Source organism: Cupressus sempervirens, chromosome 11 (genome assembly GCF_028749045.1).
Source record: "Cupressus sempervirens isolate cs-2001-9-10 chromosome 11, ASM2874904v1, whole genome shotgun sequence".
In the NCBI taxonomy this organism is placed as follows: Eukaryota; Viridiplantae; Streptophyta; class Pinopsida; order Cupressales; family Cupressaceae; genus Cupressus; species Cupressus sempervirens.
This window is the reverse complement of record NC_143128.1, coordinates 428,585,920-428,601,015: the sequence shown is the minus strand read 5'-3', so window position 1 is coordinate 428,601,015 and position 15,096 is coordinate 428,585,920. Positions and strand designations below refer to the sequence as shown.

The window sequence follows — 15,096 nt, the reverse complement described above, 5'->3', positions numbered from 1 at the left end:
AAACAAGATGTAATTGTGTGTGATAGTATCAGCTGAAAAGCTATTGCATGTACTGAATTATAAGTCCAATACATTAGGACTTGACGTTTGAATAAGGCAAAAGCTAGTTGTAGAATAGGTCAAGGTTTTTGGGTTTCTAATACCTTTTTCCTCCCAACTCCTCACCTATATATGAGTGGGCTTCATTGAAAAAATTGTCTTTTATTTTATGTGAGTATACTATGCTTAGAATTCTTGTAAGTAAAAATTTTAAGTTTTATTGTGCAAAAGTTTCAAAGTGAATAGAAAGAGTAAGTTTGTTCAAATTTTGTATTGAAAGGCTTGTATGAGAGAGTAATCTCATTCAATGATGTCTAAATTAACAATTTTCTAAGTTGTGCTCGTGGTGACTTACAAAAGTTTTAGCCAACTAGACTATATATATTATTGATGCCAAATTAGGGTTTATAAATTTTTACCAACAATTCAATGCGCTGAAGAAAAGTTATTGTTGATGCTCTAAAGAACATAGTTGAGAAACTCTACCAGATATCACATATCTTGTGATATATTGCAAGCCAAATTGTTGGGTGATTTTATCGCCAAAAAAAAAGCAACAATATAATGATTTTCGTAGAGCATTGTTTTCCTCAAAAACTGACCAAATTCCACGAGAATGTGGAAAAAAATAGCCACATTTTATCTGTGGCATCCTCATTCAGCAAGAGACCATTTTTGCAGTGGGCAAAGGAAAGCAATTTTCACTATGCCTTTTTGGGCGTCGTCATTCATCTTCCCCACTCACTAGGTGTCATAAAACAAGTGATCACAAGGGAGTAAGTTCAACACAAGCGGAGAAAAATAGTGATTTCCCAACATTTCGACAAGTTATGTTATGCAATGGAGGCCGAGGAAGACAAGTCTTCAGATTTCTTTTTCTATTTTCTGTTCAATACTTTTCACTTATAAAATTTCATCAACTTTAATTTGGTATTTGTTTTTAGGATTTTTATTTTCTATAAATTAGATTAAGTATTTTAAAATTTTCAAAAATATTTAGAACATTACAGATCATAAAAAAATATTTTATTTCAATTAAATTGTTATAATAATGTTTAACCTTCACTAAAATTTAATTTTATACTATTTTTTTTATTTTCAACAATAAAATAAAACAAATCAAACTATTTTATGTAAAAATATTCAATTTCCATTTCAAAAAGCTTTATATAAAATTTATTGACTTCAAAGTATTTAAATTGAACTTAAAATATGTATTATTTATAATATATTATTATTCAATTTAAATAACTAGCACATTTAAACATTTAATTTATTGGTATCGAGTATTTTAATTAAAATAAATAATTTAATTTTACTTTTATATTTAATAAATTAAACAATCACAAACTTAATTTACAGAAGACGAATTTAATATCCAACTTTCTCCAAAGTATTTCCTTCTCAAAATTTATTAATATTTTATTCGTGTGGAAATTAATTTCAAACCTTGTAAAATAGGTTTAAAGTTTTACATGTCCACATGCCTGAAATAAATATTGGATACAAGTTTTATATATATATATATATATAATCTGAATACAAAGTTTTTTATTTGGATTAAATAACTATAAAATGCAATAAATGATTTATTAAAATTACAGTATAAATGTGTTAGATAAATCATAATAATTATAAACAAACATTAAAATATGGTATAAGTGTGTGCTCTAAGAATATTTTAAAAAACTATATATTTTCAAATGAAGTGTCAATTCATTGTCAAGTTCTTGGCGAATTCGAGTTTTCCAATTTTTGGACCTCCGTTGAGTTAGTGCCAACTTCGAGTTTTTCAACAATGCTAAAGACATACATAGCATAATCATTAATCTAAAGAAATTATGATTTCCAATCTATGCTTAACATGCTTTTAAAATAGTAATCAAGTACATACTTTAAATTTGGAAGTTTAGTACAAAAAAGTACGAATAATACACACCTAGGAATATAGATGTTATAAATATATCAGCTCATTTATATTTTGCTTGTATATTGGATAAACATTCAAAAACATACCCTTGGATCTGACTCAAGGTAAACAGCATGTGGATCCGCACGAGTACTACTAGCCAAACTTAACCCATGCCTAGCATTTTCTGCAATTCTCCTATTCTTGTCTCCTGAAATACATCCAAGAGTTTGTTCAATCATTTATTTTGCAACAATTAACACAGAAAATGATAATTTTTAGAAAAACTATGCATCATACATATTTAAACAATTTTTTTTTTAAATTCTCATTAGATTTTGTAACAAACGGCTCTTACTAACAAAAAATAAAGGCGATCAAGAAAGAATTTTCCTCAACTATTTATTGAACAAATATATTGAACTCCTTTTCATGAGACATTAACTGCTTTTGACTACAAACGATTAACTAAGATAACAAAGCTCAACTGAAATAACTGTAACAATGATCAACTATAATAACTGTAAAAACAATTAACAGAAATAACTATGATAACATTCAACTGAAATAACTGTAACAATGATCAACTATAATATCTGAAATAACAAGTTACTATCTTTTCATGCATATAAGTAACGTAAATGCATAACATGAAAAAGAAAGAAGAACATACGAGAAGTATCCGGTGAGTCTGTAATTGGTTAAGCAAGCCTCGGCTTTCGGCAAGAGGAGAAGCATTGACTTAGGCTTAACCTCAAAACCTTGGACCATATTTATTTCCACACAATCTATTGAATAGAAAGGCCCTCCCTACCCTGGGATCAGGCTTATAATACTTTTAGTCCAGCCACCTGAGGATTGTTTGGTTTGTTTGGTTTCTATAGAAGGTTTGTGAAAGGTTTTTCATAGGTGGCTTCCCCATTGACTTATTTCACAAAAAAGAGAGCCTTTACATGGTCAAATGAGGAACAAAAATGTTTTGATCAGTTTAAGGAACTCGTGAGTTCATGCCTCAGGTTAGCAATACCTGATTTTACTAAACCATTTGAGTCAGAATGTGATGCATCAAGTCAAAGGATAGATGTTGTCCTATGACAGAACTAACATCCAATTGACTTTGAAAGAAGGAAGTTGAGAGCTGTTGAAAAGAGCCACTCAATTTATGACAAAGAGATGCTGGCAATAATGCATGGTCTAGTTAGGTTCAGACAATACTTAGTGGGGAATAAATTCACTATCAAAACTGATCACAATAGCCTCAAACAATTTATAGGCCAGCAAGATTTGAGTGAGAGGCAACAAAAATAGATGAGTAAATTGAAAGCTTATGACTTTGACATTGTTTATGTCAAGGGGAAAAGAAACATTGTGATTGATGCTTTATCTAGGAGACCTCATTTATGTTCCATAGTGGACATAACAGTTGATTGGAAGAAGAATATTACAGTTGAATATGCTAAAGATGATTGGGATTCAATCTTACTTGAAGGTAAAAGTCATGATGACAGGTATAAGGTGCAAAACAAATTGTTACTCTACAATGATAGTATTTTCTTATTGCCAAAATCCAAGTTTAAATCCGAAGTTTTGAAGTTTTTTCATAATGCTCCTATGGCTGGTCATGTTGGCTTCTCTAAAACATACAACCAAGTGAGGGAAGATTCAGTTCGAAAGGATTGAAGTTGGAAGTTCCAAAGTTTGTGCAAGAATTCCCAACATGTCAACAAAACAAACATGAAAACACATATCCAGCTGGGTTACTACAGCCTTTACCCATTCCAAAACAAAATGAAAAAGCATTTGAATGGATTTTATAACTAGCCTACCAGCTGCTCAAGGTAAAAATTGCATCTATGTTGTAGTTGATAAATTGACTAAATTTGCACATTTTTTACCATATCAGCTACATAAACAGCAGTACAAGTAGCAGATCTCTTCTTCAAAGAAATTGTCAGACTTCATGGGCTGCCTAGAAACATAGTAAGTGACAGAGATAGTAAATTTATGATTCTGTTTTGGCAAGAGTTGTTCCAGTTATGTTGAACTGAACTTACTCCAAGCACTAGTTATATTCCGCAAACGGATGGTCAAACTGAAATTGTTAACAAGTGGTTGGAAGGGTACTTAGGATACTGTGAAATCATTGAAAGAGAACATTCAACAAGCTCAAACCAGAAGAAGAAATATGCAGACCAGTACTAGGTGGAGAGGCGATTTGAAGTAAATGACTTAGTGTATTAAGATTGCAGCCTTACCGACAATATTCCTTCAGAAGAAGTGGAGCTGAGAAGCTTGAAGCGATATTTTACAGACCCTACTAAGTAGTTCATCAAATCAGAGAGGTTGCCTATGAGTTACAACTACGTACAAATAGAAAGGTACATAATATTTTTCATGTGTCAAGGCTTAAGAGAGCATTGGGATATAATGTTACTCCATCAGCTATGTTACCACCATTAGATGAAGAGCGATCTTGGTCCTACAAGCAATCACTAACACTAGGGAGAGAACCCTCTAAAAATGGGTGATCAATGAATACTTAGTGAAATTGAAAGACTTTCCTATGGAAGACGCAACCTAGGAAAATGAACAGATATGATCACATCCAATCCTGAAATTGCTTGAGGGCAAGCAATTCCCAAAGAGGGAGGACTATAACATCCCCTCTTAACTTCACCAATCAAAATATGCCTATATTTACTAAATGCAGCAAAAAAATAAGATGACCAGCTATAGCGTGTGAGACAGTCTCTCCTACCTTAAAAGGAAGGCTCCACCTTCTCACCATTCCTTGGAATCAACTCAAGGTAAGCAAGAAGTTGAGAGATTTTTGTAAAAGGGTGTTACGAATCTTCCTTCCTCTTAACTTTCAGGAAGGAATCCACTTACTCATGTAGCGAGTAATGGGCAGGGTGAAATCTCTATTAAAAGTAAAGGATCTCTGATAGATAAACAATTACAAATATATTTCTATAATTCAGAATCAATATGAGCAAAATAACTTTACTTATCTTCACGTATTTGTAGCAAGTATTGGAACTCTTCCTTCTTCAGCTTTTGATTGCTTTTACTATATCTCTGTAAAACAAATGTGGTGAAATAATAATAGCAATTGATATACTGATGTGAATATAATACTACAAGTACTTGTATTGCCTTTTTTTGTAATATGTTCACTGCAGTTGAAGGAACACAAATATATTGGCACCCGAACAGCCATGACTCCGAAGAGTCATGCCTCTACGTGGCCCAAGGGCCATGTAGGGACATGGCCCATTGAAGCCATGTTATAACTGTTCTTTGATTATTATTATTTTGTTGCCTGATAACACAAGGCATAATCTCCATATCATTATGAGTGCCAAGTCGCGGGTTGTAAACCCGACAATAGATGCAATACATATTACGCGGGTTATAGCATCCCGACTGAACATCCACCAAAGATAACAATAAGCCCAGTGATAATCATCAATCATAAATAATTCAAAGTTCGACAGTGATATCTGTCGTGATTCATAATACAAAGTTTCGACACCAAGGTCTGTCAAGAGTAATGTGAATATTGACCATTTAAGTTGGTCGATAATGCATATAAATACTGTCACAATACATAACAGGGATGTATGTATATGTACATGTATGCATACATCAGTATGAATACATGTACGTGTATATACGTCTCTGTCATGTATATCAGACAATGATGCATACATACTTCTCTGCAATATAAGACAAATATCAAAGTTAGAACAAAAGTTGCTTATATCTCTGAAATATAATTACAAGTAATAACATCATGGAAGATTCAAATTTACTTCTCCTGACGCTAAACATCAACAATCTCTAACTACACTTCTACCTAAAAGCTGAAAATGGTGATACCAATAAACCAACACTAACTCAAAAGCTAGCTGAAAGTGTACTGATTTGGCTCTAAGTTCGGCCGTATTTCTATATGAATAAGCTTTACTAATAGGGCACAAAGACTTCCAAAAGTAAAGATATCCTAATTATTTTGTGAATCAAGAAAGAGATACAAGCTACAAACAAAGCTTATAGTCTATATATCTCTACAATTGCTCCTAGTCAAAGCTCTGGCTCCGATTGCTTCTTAACTCATTGTATACTCAATTGTCAAGAACACCAGATTACATGAACCAAAGATAACATATGCAAATCACAAACAAAGCTTTCAACTCACTTTTCTATCAAAATAGTGCTACACAATCAAATTTATGCTCGTACAATTTCTCCATAGCTCTCTTGCATACAATAAAAGATGATTTTACAATAAGTGACTGAATTTATGTTGTCTTTTACTCATTCCCGACTGTCATTTTGGACAAAATTTGGTTTGCAAAAATTTTGTTATTTCCCACAAGATGGTAGGTCTTGTGGCTCTGATACCACTGTAATAATTCTCTACTGAAATATAATGGAAATACTGATTTTTGGGCTTAAATTAATTTTGTCAGACACTTGCCAAGAAACCCAATCCTTGAATAAGTTGTTACTGATATGTAATGAAATAGCGACTAACAAAGATAGCATGCAAAGGTTACTCAAATAGCAATAAACTAAGTCCCTCAAACAAATTTCTGAATGGAGTTCAATTTATTCATGCTGTAAATAAGAATGAGGTTATTCAAGCATCTTTATTGCCATATTTTAAAAGACAGTAGTTTGCATACATACTTGATTAAAGGATGAGTTATGAGTTAACATACAGTCCCTCTTAGCTATAATTTGTTTCCAGTGTGTGACTAGTGAAATCCACAACAACTTCCAATGTCTCACTCTAGTCTTCAGCTGCCTATACTTCAACTAAATAATCACTGCATTCGTGCAGCAAGAGTGGCAGAATAGAGCTGGGCGGAAGAGGGGGCACACACAACTGATGTCTATCACTTTCCAACTCCACGTATTCCTTTCTTGGAGTCGTGTCTTCAAACCACGTGCTTACTGTTGTTCCGCCCCATCATATCCATAAGAGACTCACTCACACGTATAGGCATGTATATCTGCTACCGTCTGCTGCTCCAACTAATAACTACTGTGAATTCCTTATGCTAATCTCAATCATAGAAGAGACGACTATACTCGAGAACAAGATTCACGAAAATGTTACCTCACAATGTGTAGCTGAATTGTTTTACCTCTCTATGGCCATCCCATTTCCATACTACTGATGTCGATCTAGTACTGTTATCCTTGAAAACTCTTACTTCAAATAAATCTCTAACTTTTGTAGTCGGCTATGAAGTCAAGTTTTTGTCCAACTTCACATTAAGTATTTCTTTAAGGGTTTTTTGTCCCTCAAGAAAGATAGCCAAGTCATATTTAAGTAACTATAAATCTATTCAATATCATAAACTCTCGTGTGTCCTAATCCCAAGATAGTGTCTCTTATTTATATCCTTGAAGTGAGTGCAAAGCATTGGCATAAGAGATGTGGGATTAAACTTCGATTTCATCGTATAGTCACTTAAGTCACCTTATAAAGTGAATGACCTTTTTAGAACATAAATTGACTTATTAAAGTACTTTCAAAACATTAAGTGATAACATAAGATTAATCTCCCTTGTGACTTGGCAGGCATCCTAACTGGTGAAGCCGTTAACCTATCTGGATGTGAAGATAGATTAACCTGGCGTCGTAGAACTAGCACAAGAGAGGGTACATGACAAAGTAAGTAAAGGTTGGAAACTAGATAAAGATACAATCATACTGATTTACTTTCTCCCAAGCTTCACCAAATACCCTTTTGATGGATAATTGTCCATCAAACAAACACCGGAAATGCCCAAAGAAAACATCTTGAACTCTTCTGTAATGGAACTTAATATTAGCCAGAGAAATCTAATCATAGTAATCCCAAACTAGAAATTGAAGACAGTCTCCTTTGGTTGAGAGCCCAGAGAAAGATCCCATGGCAGCAACAATATAAACAAGGTAGAAATTCATGTAGAAAGGCACTAAAGTCTCTACATTGAACAACTGTTGACAAAGTGTAATGCTAATCAATTCTCCCCAAAAAATATGCTCCTTATTTTCCATGATCTGGAAAATAAACTTATACATCCATGGTCACTGGAATCTTTGAGACCATGATCCTGGTGAGAAGAATAATAAGATCCTTGTACTCTTGTTTGAAATTAGATCTATGAATGGTCTTTGGCCATCTCGAGAGGTTGTTTTTCTTGGTATCCAACCAATATAGATTCACATACTTCTAATAATCTCCCTTTTTCTCATTCCATATTTCTAAAGATGAATCTTTAGTTAGATCTACACACTCTGCATAATGTGGTACTTTAAAAATTTGCTCAATAACCTTTGGATCAAGGCTTATCATAACGTTGCCATCAGCATCCTTGATCATCTTTGACTTTGGGCTGAAACGCTTCACACATCCAAGAACAAACTCTGGTTCCATGGTAACCATGGGAAACGTAGACACCAAGTGAATATGACTCCTCTTGATACATTTCATTCCATGACCAACAGAAATTTCTACTCTTCGCAAGAAATCAGTCATGTCCACATGTCTGATCTTTGTATCTAAATACATTGTCAAGAACAATAATAACATGAGATTGAGTTGTATGAGCCAACTCTTTATCAAATTGTTATTTTATTTTGCCCTTAATTTTGATGGTGAGGGCATCTCTTGTGCTTCAGCTGCAACACAAAAATTCCAAAATGTGAATACATCATCAGAAGATATTGCCATAAAAGGTTGATACTTGATAGGCAAACAAAGGTTCAAGTATGGATTAGATACTTTGTAGACCCGATGAGATGATCTCAACAAGAGACATCATACATATACAGAGGATGGAAATGGAAGGTGGAAAGAAAAACCGTGAGGTGAGAATGGAAGGAGATGAATGTCTCAAGACATGAAGGTGGAACGCATGGGAATGTGTATAAATGGAGACTCTTGACTTTTAAAAAGTGATTTGGGCTTGCAAGATGTCATTACGCAAAAAGTAGATTACATGTAAATGCAACATGTCATTGAGGAACGAAAAATGAGATGAGATGCGAATGACACGGGAAGTGGAATAACATGTATTTGCTCGTGGAGGTGCAAGTGCAAACGGAAAGATGGAAATGCAATGTAACTTGAGGCGAAGTGAACTTTGTAGATGTCTTTGACGAAACGTGAAGTCAAGGTACATGGGAAAACATGCACATGACATTTTTTTGACTTTTAAAAAAGTGACTTTTAGTCAAAAATGGGTTCTAGAGATGCAACTATATGTAAAAGAATTTACATGTAATCATGTCATGCGATTGGATAAAGAATGTGAGATGAGTGAAAATGGAAATGGAAAATGAGATTACATGAATGTGCGAATGATGGATGAAAATACATGTAATCGTATATGAAGAATGAGATGTTAAGTGTTGTGACATGAAAAGATGGAAATGGAATGAAATGATGCTATTGCATGAAATGGAAGGTGGAGTGAAAAGAAACATGTTCAAGTTCTTTGCAAACATACAAAACACATAAACAAACTCAAAAAATTAAATACCTTTGGCAAAACACTCAAACATGTCAACAAGCAAGCTACCTCAAAATGCAAATTCAAATTTGGAGTTTGAGGAAAAACCAAAAACATAAAAATGAACCATTTCATCATTTTTAAAGGAAAAATGCACTTTCCATGGCATCAAAATCAACAATTGTCAAGCATCAAGTTAAAACATGCACAAAATCAGCAAAATAAACGCAAATTAATTAACAAAAAGGAAAATGTCCACTTACATGATCATTGTATGCCCTAAATGAAGAAGATTGAAGCTCCAATGATGAAAAATTCTCAAACCAGCTTGGATCTTTTCAACCTTGCAGTGATGAATTTGAAATGAGCATCCAACAAGGCATTCTTCATCCCCAATATGAAAAACGAGCTATAAAATCCCTCATGGCTCCAATGTTTTTTGTGACGATTTTTGGTAAAAACGTGGATTTCCAAGTGCATTGCACGAGTCGTTTTCACCCTAGAATGCAAAATCGTGGTTCTTAATGCCTTCTATACATCATGAAATGCCAAAACGACTTCTATAGGGCCCGAACGAGTTGCGAAACCTTCAAATTTGGATTTTTTCATCAAAACATGAGCCCAAAATGAGTCAAAACAAATCATTTTTGACATGTATAAGGAGGCCAAATGCATGAAAAAGCATTCAAAAGCAAGAACGCCTCTTAAGGGAAAGATTTCAAGTCATTCCATGGAGAAATCTAGGAGAAATCACCAAAAACAAGTTCTTGGAGGTCATTGTCATGAAATTCTTCAAAACCGGGTTTTGGAAGAGCAAATGCATCAAATTGAATGCAAAACAGACCTTTTTGTGTGATTACATGTTTTAAATATGCACAATTGACGCACGTTTTAGACGGCATTACATGTTTTAAAAACATGCAATGGGTTTTCCCAAGGCCACAATGCACCTTTTGGGTGTATTTACATGTTTTTAAAAACATTTTTTTACCCAAAAACGGGTTTTAGAGATGCACTTGCATATCTTTGGCCAAACACACCTTTTAGGTGCAATTGCATATATTTGAAACTTGCATGTGCAATCCAAAGGCCAAAATGCAACTTTTGGTTGCAAACGCATAAGACATAAGCATCTCAACATTTTAATGTCATTGCATAGTTAAGTTGAGATTACATGCATATGCATCAAAAACACACCTTTTTAGGTGCAATTGTATAATTTGCATATTGACATGTTGCACACAACTTAAGTGATCAATTAAGCACATGAAAATTTAATTTTAATGAAATATTACTTAAGCGGGACATAATTAATATTTACATTATCGTATTAAGAATATAATGTGCAAATATCATTTAGTAAGCAATATTTCCTAGAGCATTAGATTTAAATATCAAAAATTAAATTGAACTATATAGTTAATATAGTCACTTAAGTGAAAAATTAAAAAGCAAACTCAACTAAAAAATATAACATAAAGTGCACTATTGTTACTTTATGTGAAAATCAAAATGATAAAGTAACTTAAAAACATAACATAAAGTGAATTTATGTTATATTTATCAAAAACTGAAAGTCAAATTAAGAATATAACATGATAATTTTTAATTCGTGGAGTTGCATCAAAAAGGTCCACTTTTAAGGCACTAAACTGGTCAAATCTTTTCACTGCCAACTCCAATTAAGCCTAATATATTGAATTGAAGGGAAAATCGAAAGCAATAACTTGAGCAAAACCAAAGGAGTAAAACCTAACAAACACACACTCAAAAGTGAAGAACAGGACGATGAGGCCTAAAAAATCAGGCATAGACTCGACAATGAAAGCCTCAAATGGTCATATCTTTTGACTATCAACTCCAATTAAGCCCTAAAATATGCCGAATTGAACAAAAAACCAAAAGCAATGACTTGAGCAAAACCAAAGGACTAAAAACTAACACACTCAAAAACGAGAAAAAGGACGATGACGGCCTCAATAATCAAGCATAGGCTCAACTAACAGAAAATGGAAAAGACTTGACGAAAGCCTTCAGTAAAAGAATTCATTATATAAATTGGAGTTGGTTGATCGATCAACATTAACCAATTAAATAACAAATTCAACTTAGAGAAATGCGAAACTAGTTTAGAAAAGTTTTGTACTGGTACCTACATTTTGTTGTGACAAAATGCTAGACAACATATTAGAAGGTCAGAATATCAATTAATGCAAAACAAATGTAAAGGCACGTCTTTTGTATATGCCAAGGCCCTTCTAGAGAATCCTATGTTATCTTCGGTAATGACACAGTTGCTCAGGATCTTTTGATAAACGATTCAAGAATGTTTCTCAATTCTTGACATTCATAGACAACTAAATCCAAGAGTGCAAAGGTAACAAACAATTTAGTTTCTGGAGAGTGGCAAATTTATAGAGCAGAACACTAGTTGCATTGGAAAATGGGCAAACTCATAGTTGTTACTATGAAGACTTTTGAGAGGAGTATCCAATCACTTGTGCAAGAACAATTTGACCAAATATGAAAGAGTCCCTAACAGGTTGACTAAACGGGGTCATGACTTGGTAGTAATGGAAAACGAAGGTGTAGCTAGGAGAGGCAGTAAGAGATAATAATGAAGATGAAGTTGCTTGCGGCTTAGGGGGTGCGGTGCAAGGTAAATGGAGAGTGATAAAGCTCAATAAGTTTGTTGTGAGTGAATAACTGAGCAGAGGTAACTTTCGGTTTGGGTAATAAGACTTCAGCAATCACAAATTAAGGATGGGAAAGAAACCATGCACAGGAATTAGGTGAGCACTGCATGCTAGTAACCAAGTCGATTAAGAAGCATCGTGAAGGCCTTTCACATAGATTGGATAGATTGGACCTACAGCTCGGCAAAGGTTTGTAAAGAACTCTGCAGGAATAGGCCTATTCAGAACACACAGAGATGAAAATCACTATGCACAGGTTTTCTAGAAGCATCGTTGGGAGTCCCAACAATAGTCTCGCATTTCTCTATAAGTGGCTGGGGTGGGTTTGTTTGTGAAGAAATATGTGAATGTATCACATATTTAATTCTCAAAGAGCTATTATTGTTGATTGTCATCTATGTTGAAAACTTATTTTGGCATACAACAGTGATAGTTTAAGAGATTTAGTTCTTGAAAAAATAGTATAGATTCAGAATTAAACTCTATGGTTATAACAAACCAGCATTATCGATATCTCAATGTTTTATAAATTCCATTGTTATTTGCAATATGACTGAGAAAATAAAATGCACAAATTGTCATAGATCTATTGGAGATAGACCGTTATATCGTGTATTTCATAGAATGGAGCTTAACCTCTGAAGGTATCTCCCGATAAATAATAAACATCCTCATGAACAATCTGACAGAAGATTCATCTTCTTGTCTTTTTATATTCAAAAATTCATCCAAAGGAGATGTAGGATTCTTCTTCCATAATTCAATTCTGATTTTCCTTGTGCTTATAACACATATCTTCTTTATCATGAAATTCCTATTAGAACCATTGTCCAAATTCTTTCAAGACTAGATGCTTTGTGTAGGTAGTGATTCAAATGCTTGTCTTGCTTAATTTCATAGTGTTCTAACAAACAGTTTCATTTCTTTGTCCTCAGTATAAATCTGATTTCCTCTATGAACATGTAGAATGCATCCAAATGGTCATGTGTAGATTCATCCCATTCTCCATAAAATTTAGGTACAAGCTTTGAGAGCTTTAGCAACCATTTGTTAGGCTTACAATCAAATCTTTTGAGATCCAATGGCTTGATGCCATCTAGAATAAAAGGTTTTACTTCGAATAACTAATACATTTGAAGTAAAATGATCTACCGTTTCCTTCTAAGTCCTCCCTCAACAGAGCTACCTATTGAAACTTAATTAAATAGAGTCGCCGCCTTTTTCAAGGAAAATGTTGATTGTTGGGTCTTTTGGGCTCCTCCTTCCAGCAAAGTATATAAATATATAAACAGCTAAACTAGAATCTTTGGATGACTTCACAATATAAATTATGAGCAACTCTATCCAGCAAAGTCGCCAATCTATTGGTTCCCAAAACCATAGATCAGAAATCGAAGAGTTTTGTCAATTCTCTAATAGCATTACTCAATCAGTTTTAGCCAACAAAAAAGAATAGCCTCTTGATTTAATTCCCCTGCAGTTTAGGCTTCACTAAACCTAGACGAGTAAACCTTCATCTGAAACCATGATCACTTGGTTTAAAATTTTTCTATAGCGAATTTAAACTTTGTGAGTTCTTAAGTCGACAAAATATTTAGACTAGATCAAAATAAAAGTTATATAAATCTTTTGAGATATTTACGTGTGAAATGTATATTATTTAAATGAACGCGATAGTATTTATGAGTTATGGATATGGCAAAATATTGATCATCATGGCCTTAGAGAGCAACACAATTTCACAAAATAATTTGTAGACCAGTCCCTAATTTGACCTTGGGTAAAGAAAGACAAACTCTATCTAGATCTTTATATACAACCCTAATAGACAATGCTATACCATCCACTACTTTATAGACTAAAGATTCAATTTGCAACACTAACTGAATTTAATTTCATTGGGAAAACCAATAAGACAGAGTTAATAATCACTGGGAATAAATCTGAACAAAATACTTTGAACTTCGATTTTCAAAATGAATTAGAAAAAAAGGGATCTTGCATTGATTTCGAAAATGAGTACAATAGTTTGTGCTTCAATTACAACATCCAATCTATTACGATAATAGATAATCATTTATTATTAGTTAATGGTAATCTATTTGTAATCTAGTCTAAATATTAGAATGTTTCTAACATTTAGTTAGCTTTAGTTAGCTGTCGCTTTTTTAGCTTTCTTTCAGCTAGAACAGAATGTTTCCATTGTTTATGATCGTTTCCTAAGGAAACATCGTTCCATTCTTTTGTATATAATGACCTCTAGGTCTCTATTAATAACAAGAAAGTATTTTACCAATTACTTCATAATATGGTATCAAAGCCAATACTTCAAATTTTCTCAAAAAATTTATAATTTCTTTTTAGTTATCTGCTTCAAATTTTTAAAATTATTGTTGCATAGGGTTTCCGATTTTTCATGAAAAATCATCAATTCTTATCTAGTTCTTGACTAGGATTTTAAGATCCGAAAATCACGAGCTGCAACTCGCATCTGAAGATCGTTGCTCGTCGTTTTTCTCCAAATCGCGGCGGCACCCAAAGTCAACAAAAAAAATGAACTAGTGAATCAACAGCCTGTAGAGGAAATCATATGCGATTTCCCAACAAATTGCACCTGAAATCAGGTAGTCGTTCTAGTTTGGTCGCGTTTTTATTTTGGCTCGAATCTAGCATTTTTTCTTGACAAATCTGCTATTTTGTGACTTCTATTAAGATAATATCGTATACTTTCTATAATAGTCAACTACTTGTCTTTAGTCCGTCTTTCAGTCTAGATAGGAATGTTTCCTATCCCATCTCTTTTTTCTTCAGTCCAGATAGGAATGTTTCCTATCCTGTCTCTAGTTTTGTTTCTAATTCCGTCTTCAGTCTACGTTGTTTCTTTTAGAAACGTCCTTGTAATTCTTTATAAGGAACACATTTGTTCCTCTATTAATT

The 15,096-nt window shown here is 33.4% G+C and overlaps 1 protein-coding gene across 7 annotated transcripts in view; it reads right to left on the bottom strand.

Annotated features, from left to right (window-relative positions):
• Nucleotides 1-15,096, bottom strand: part of PHT4;5 (phosphate transporter 4;5) — a 331,556-nt gene that overhangs the window by 188,841 nt on the left and 127,619 nt on the right. For all 7 annotated transcript variants that reach the window (XM_089810737.1, XM_089810736.1, XM_089810733.1 and 4 more), the window contains one exon: nucleotides 2,056-2,159. In XM_089810737.1, coding sequence (XP_089666863.1) covers nucleotides 2,056-2,159 — 104 coding nt within the window. The remainder of the gene's footprint in view (nucleotides 1-2,055; nucleotides 2,160-15,096) is intronic.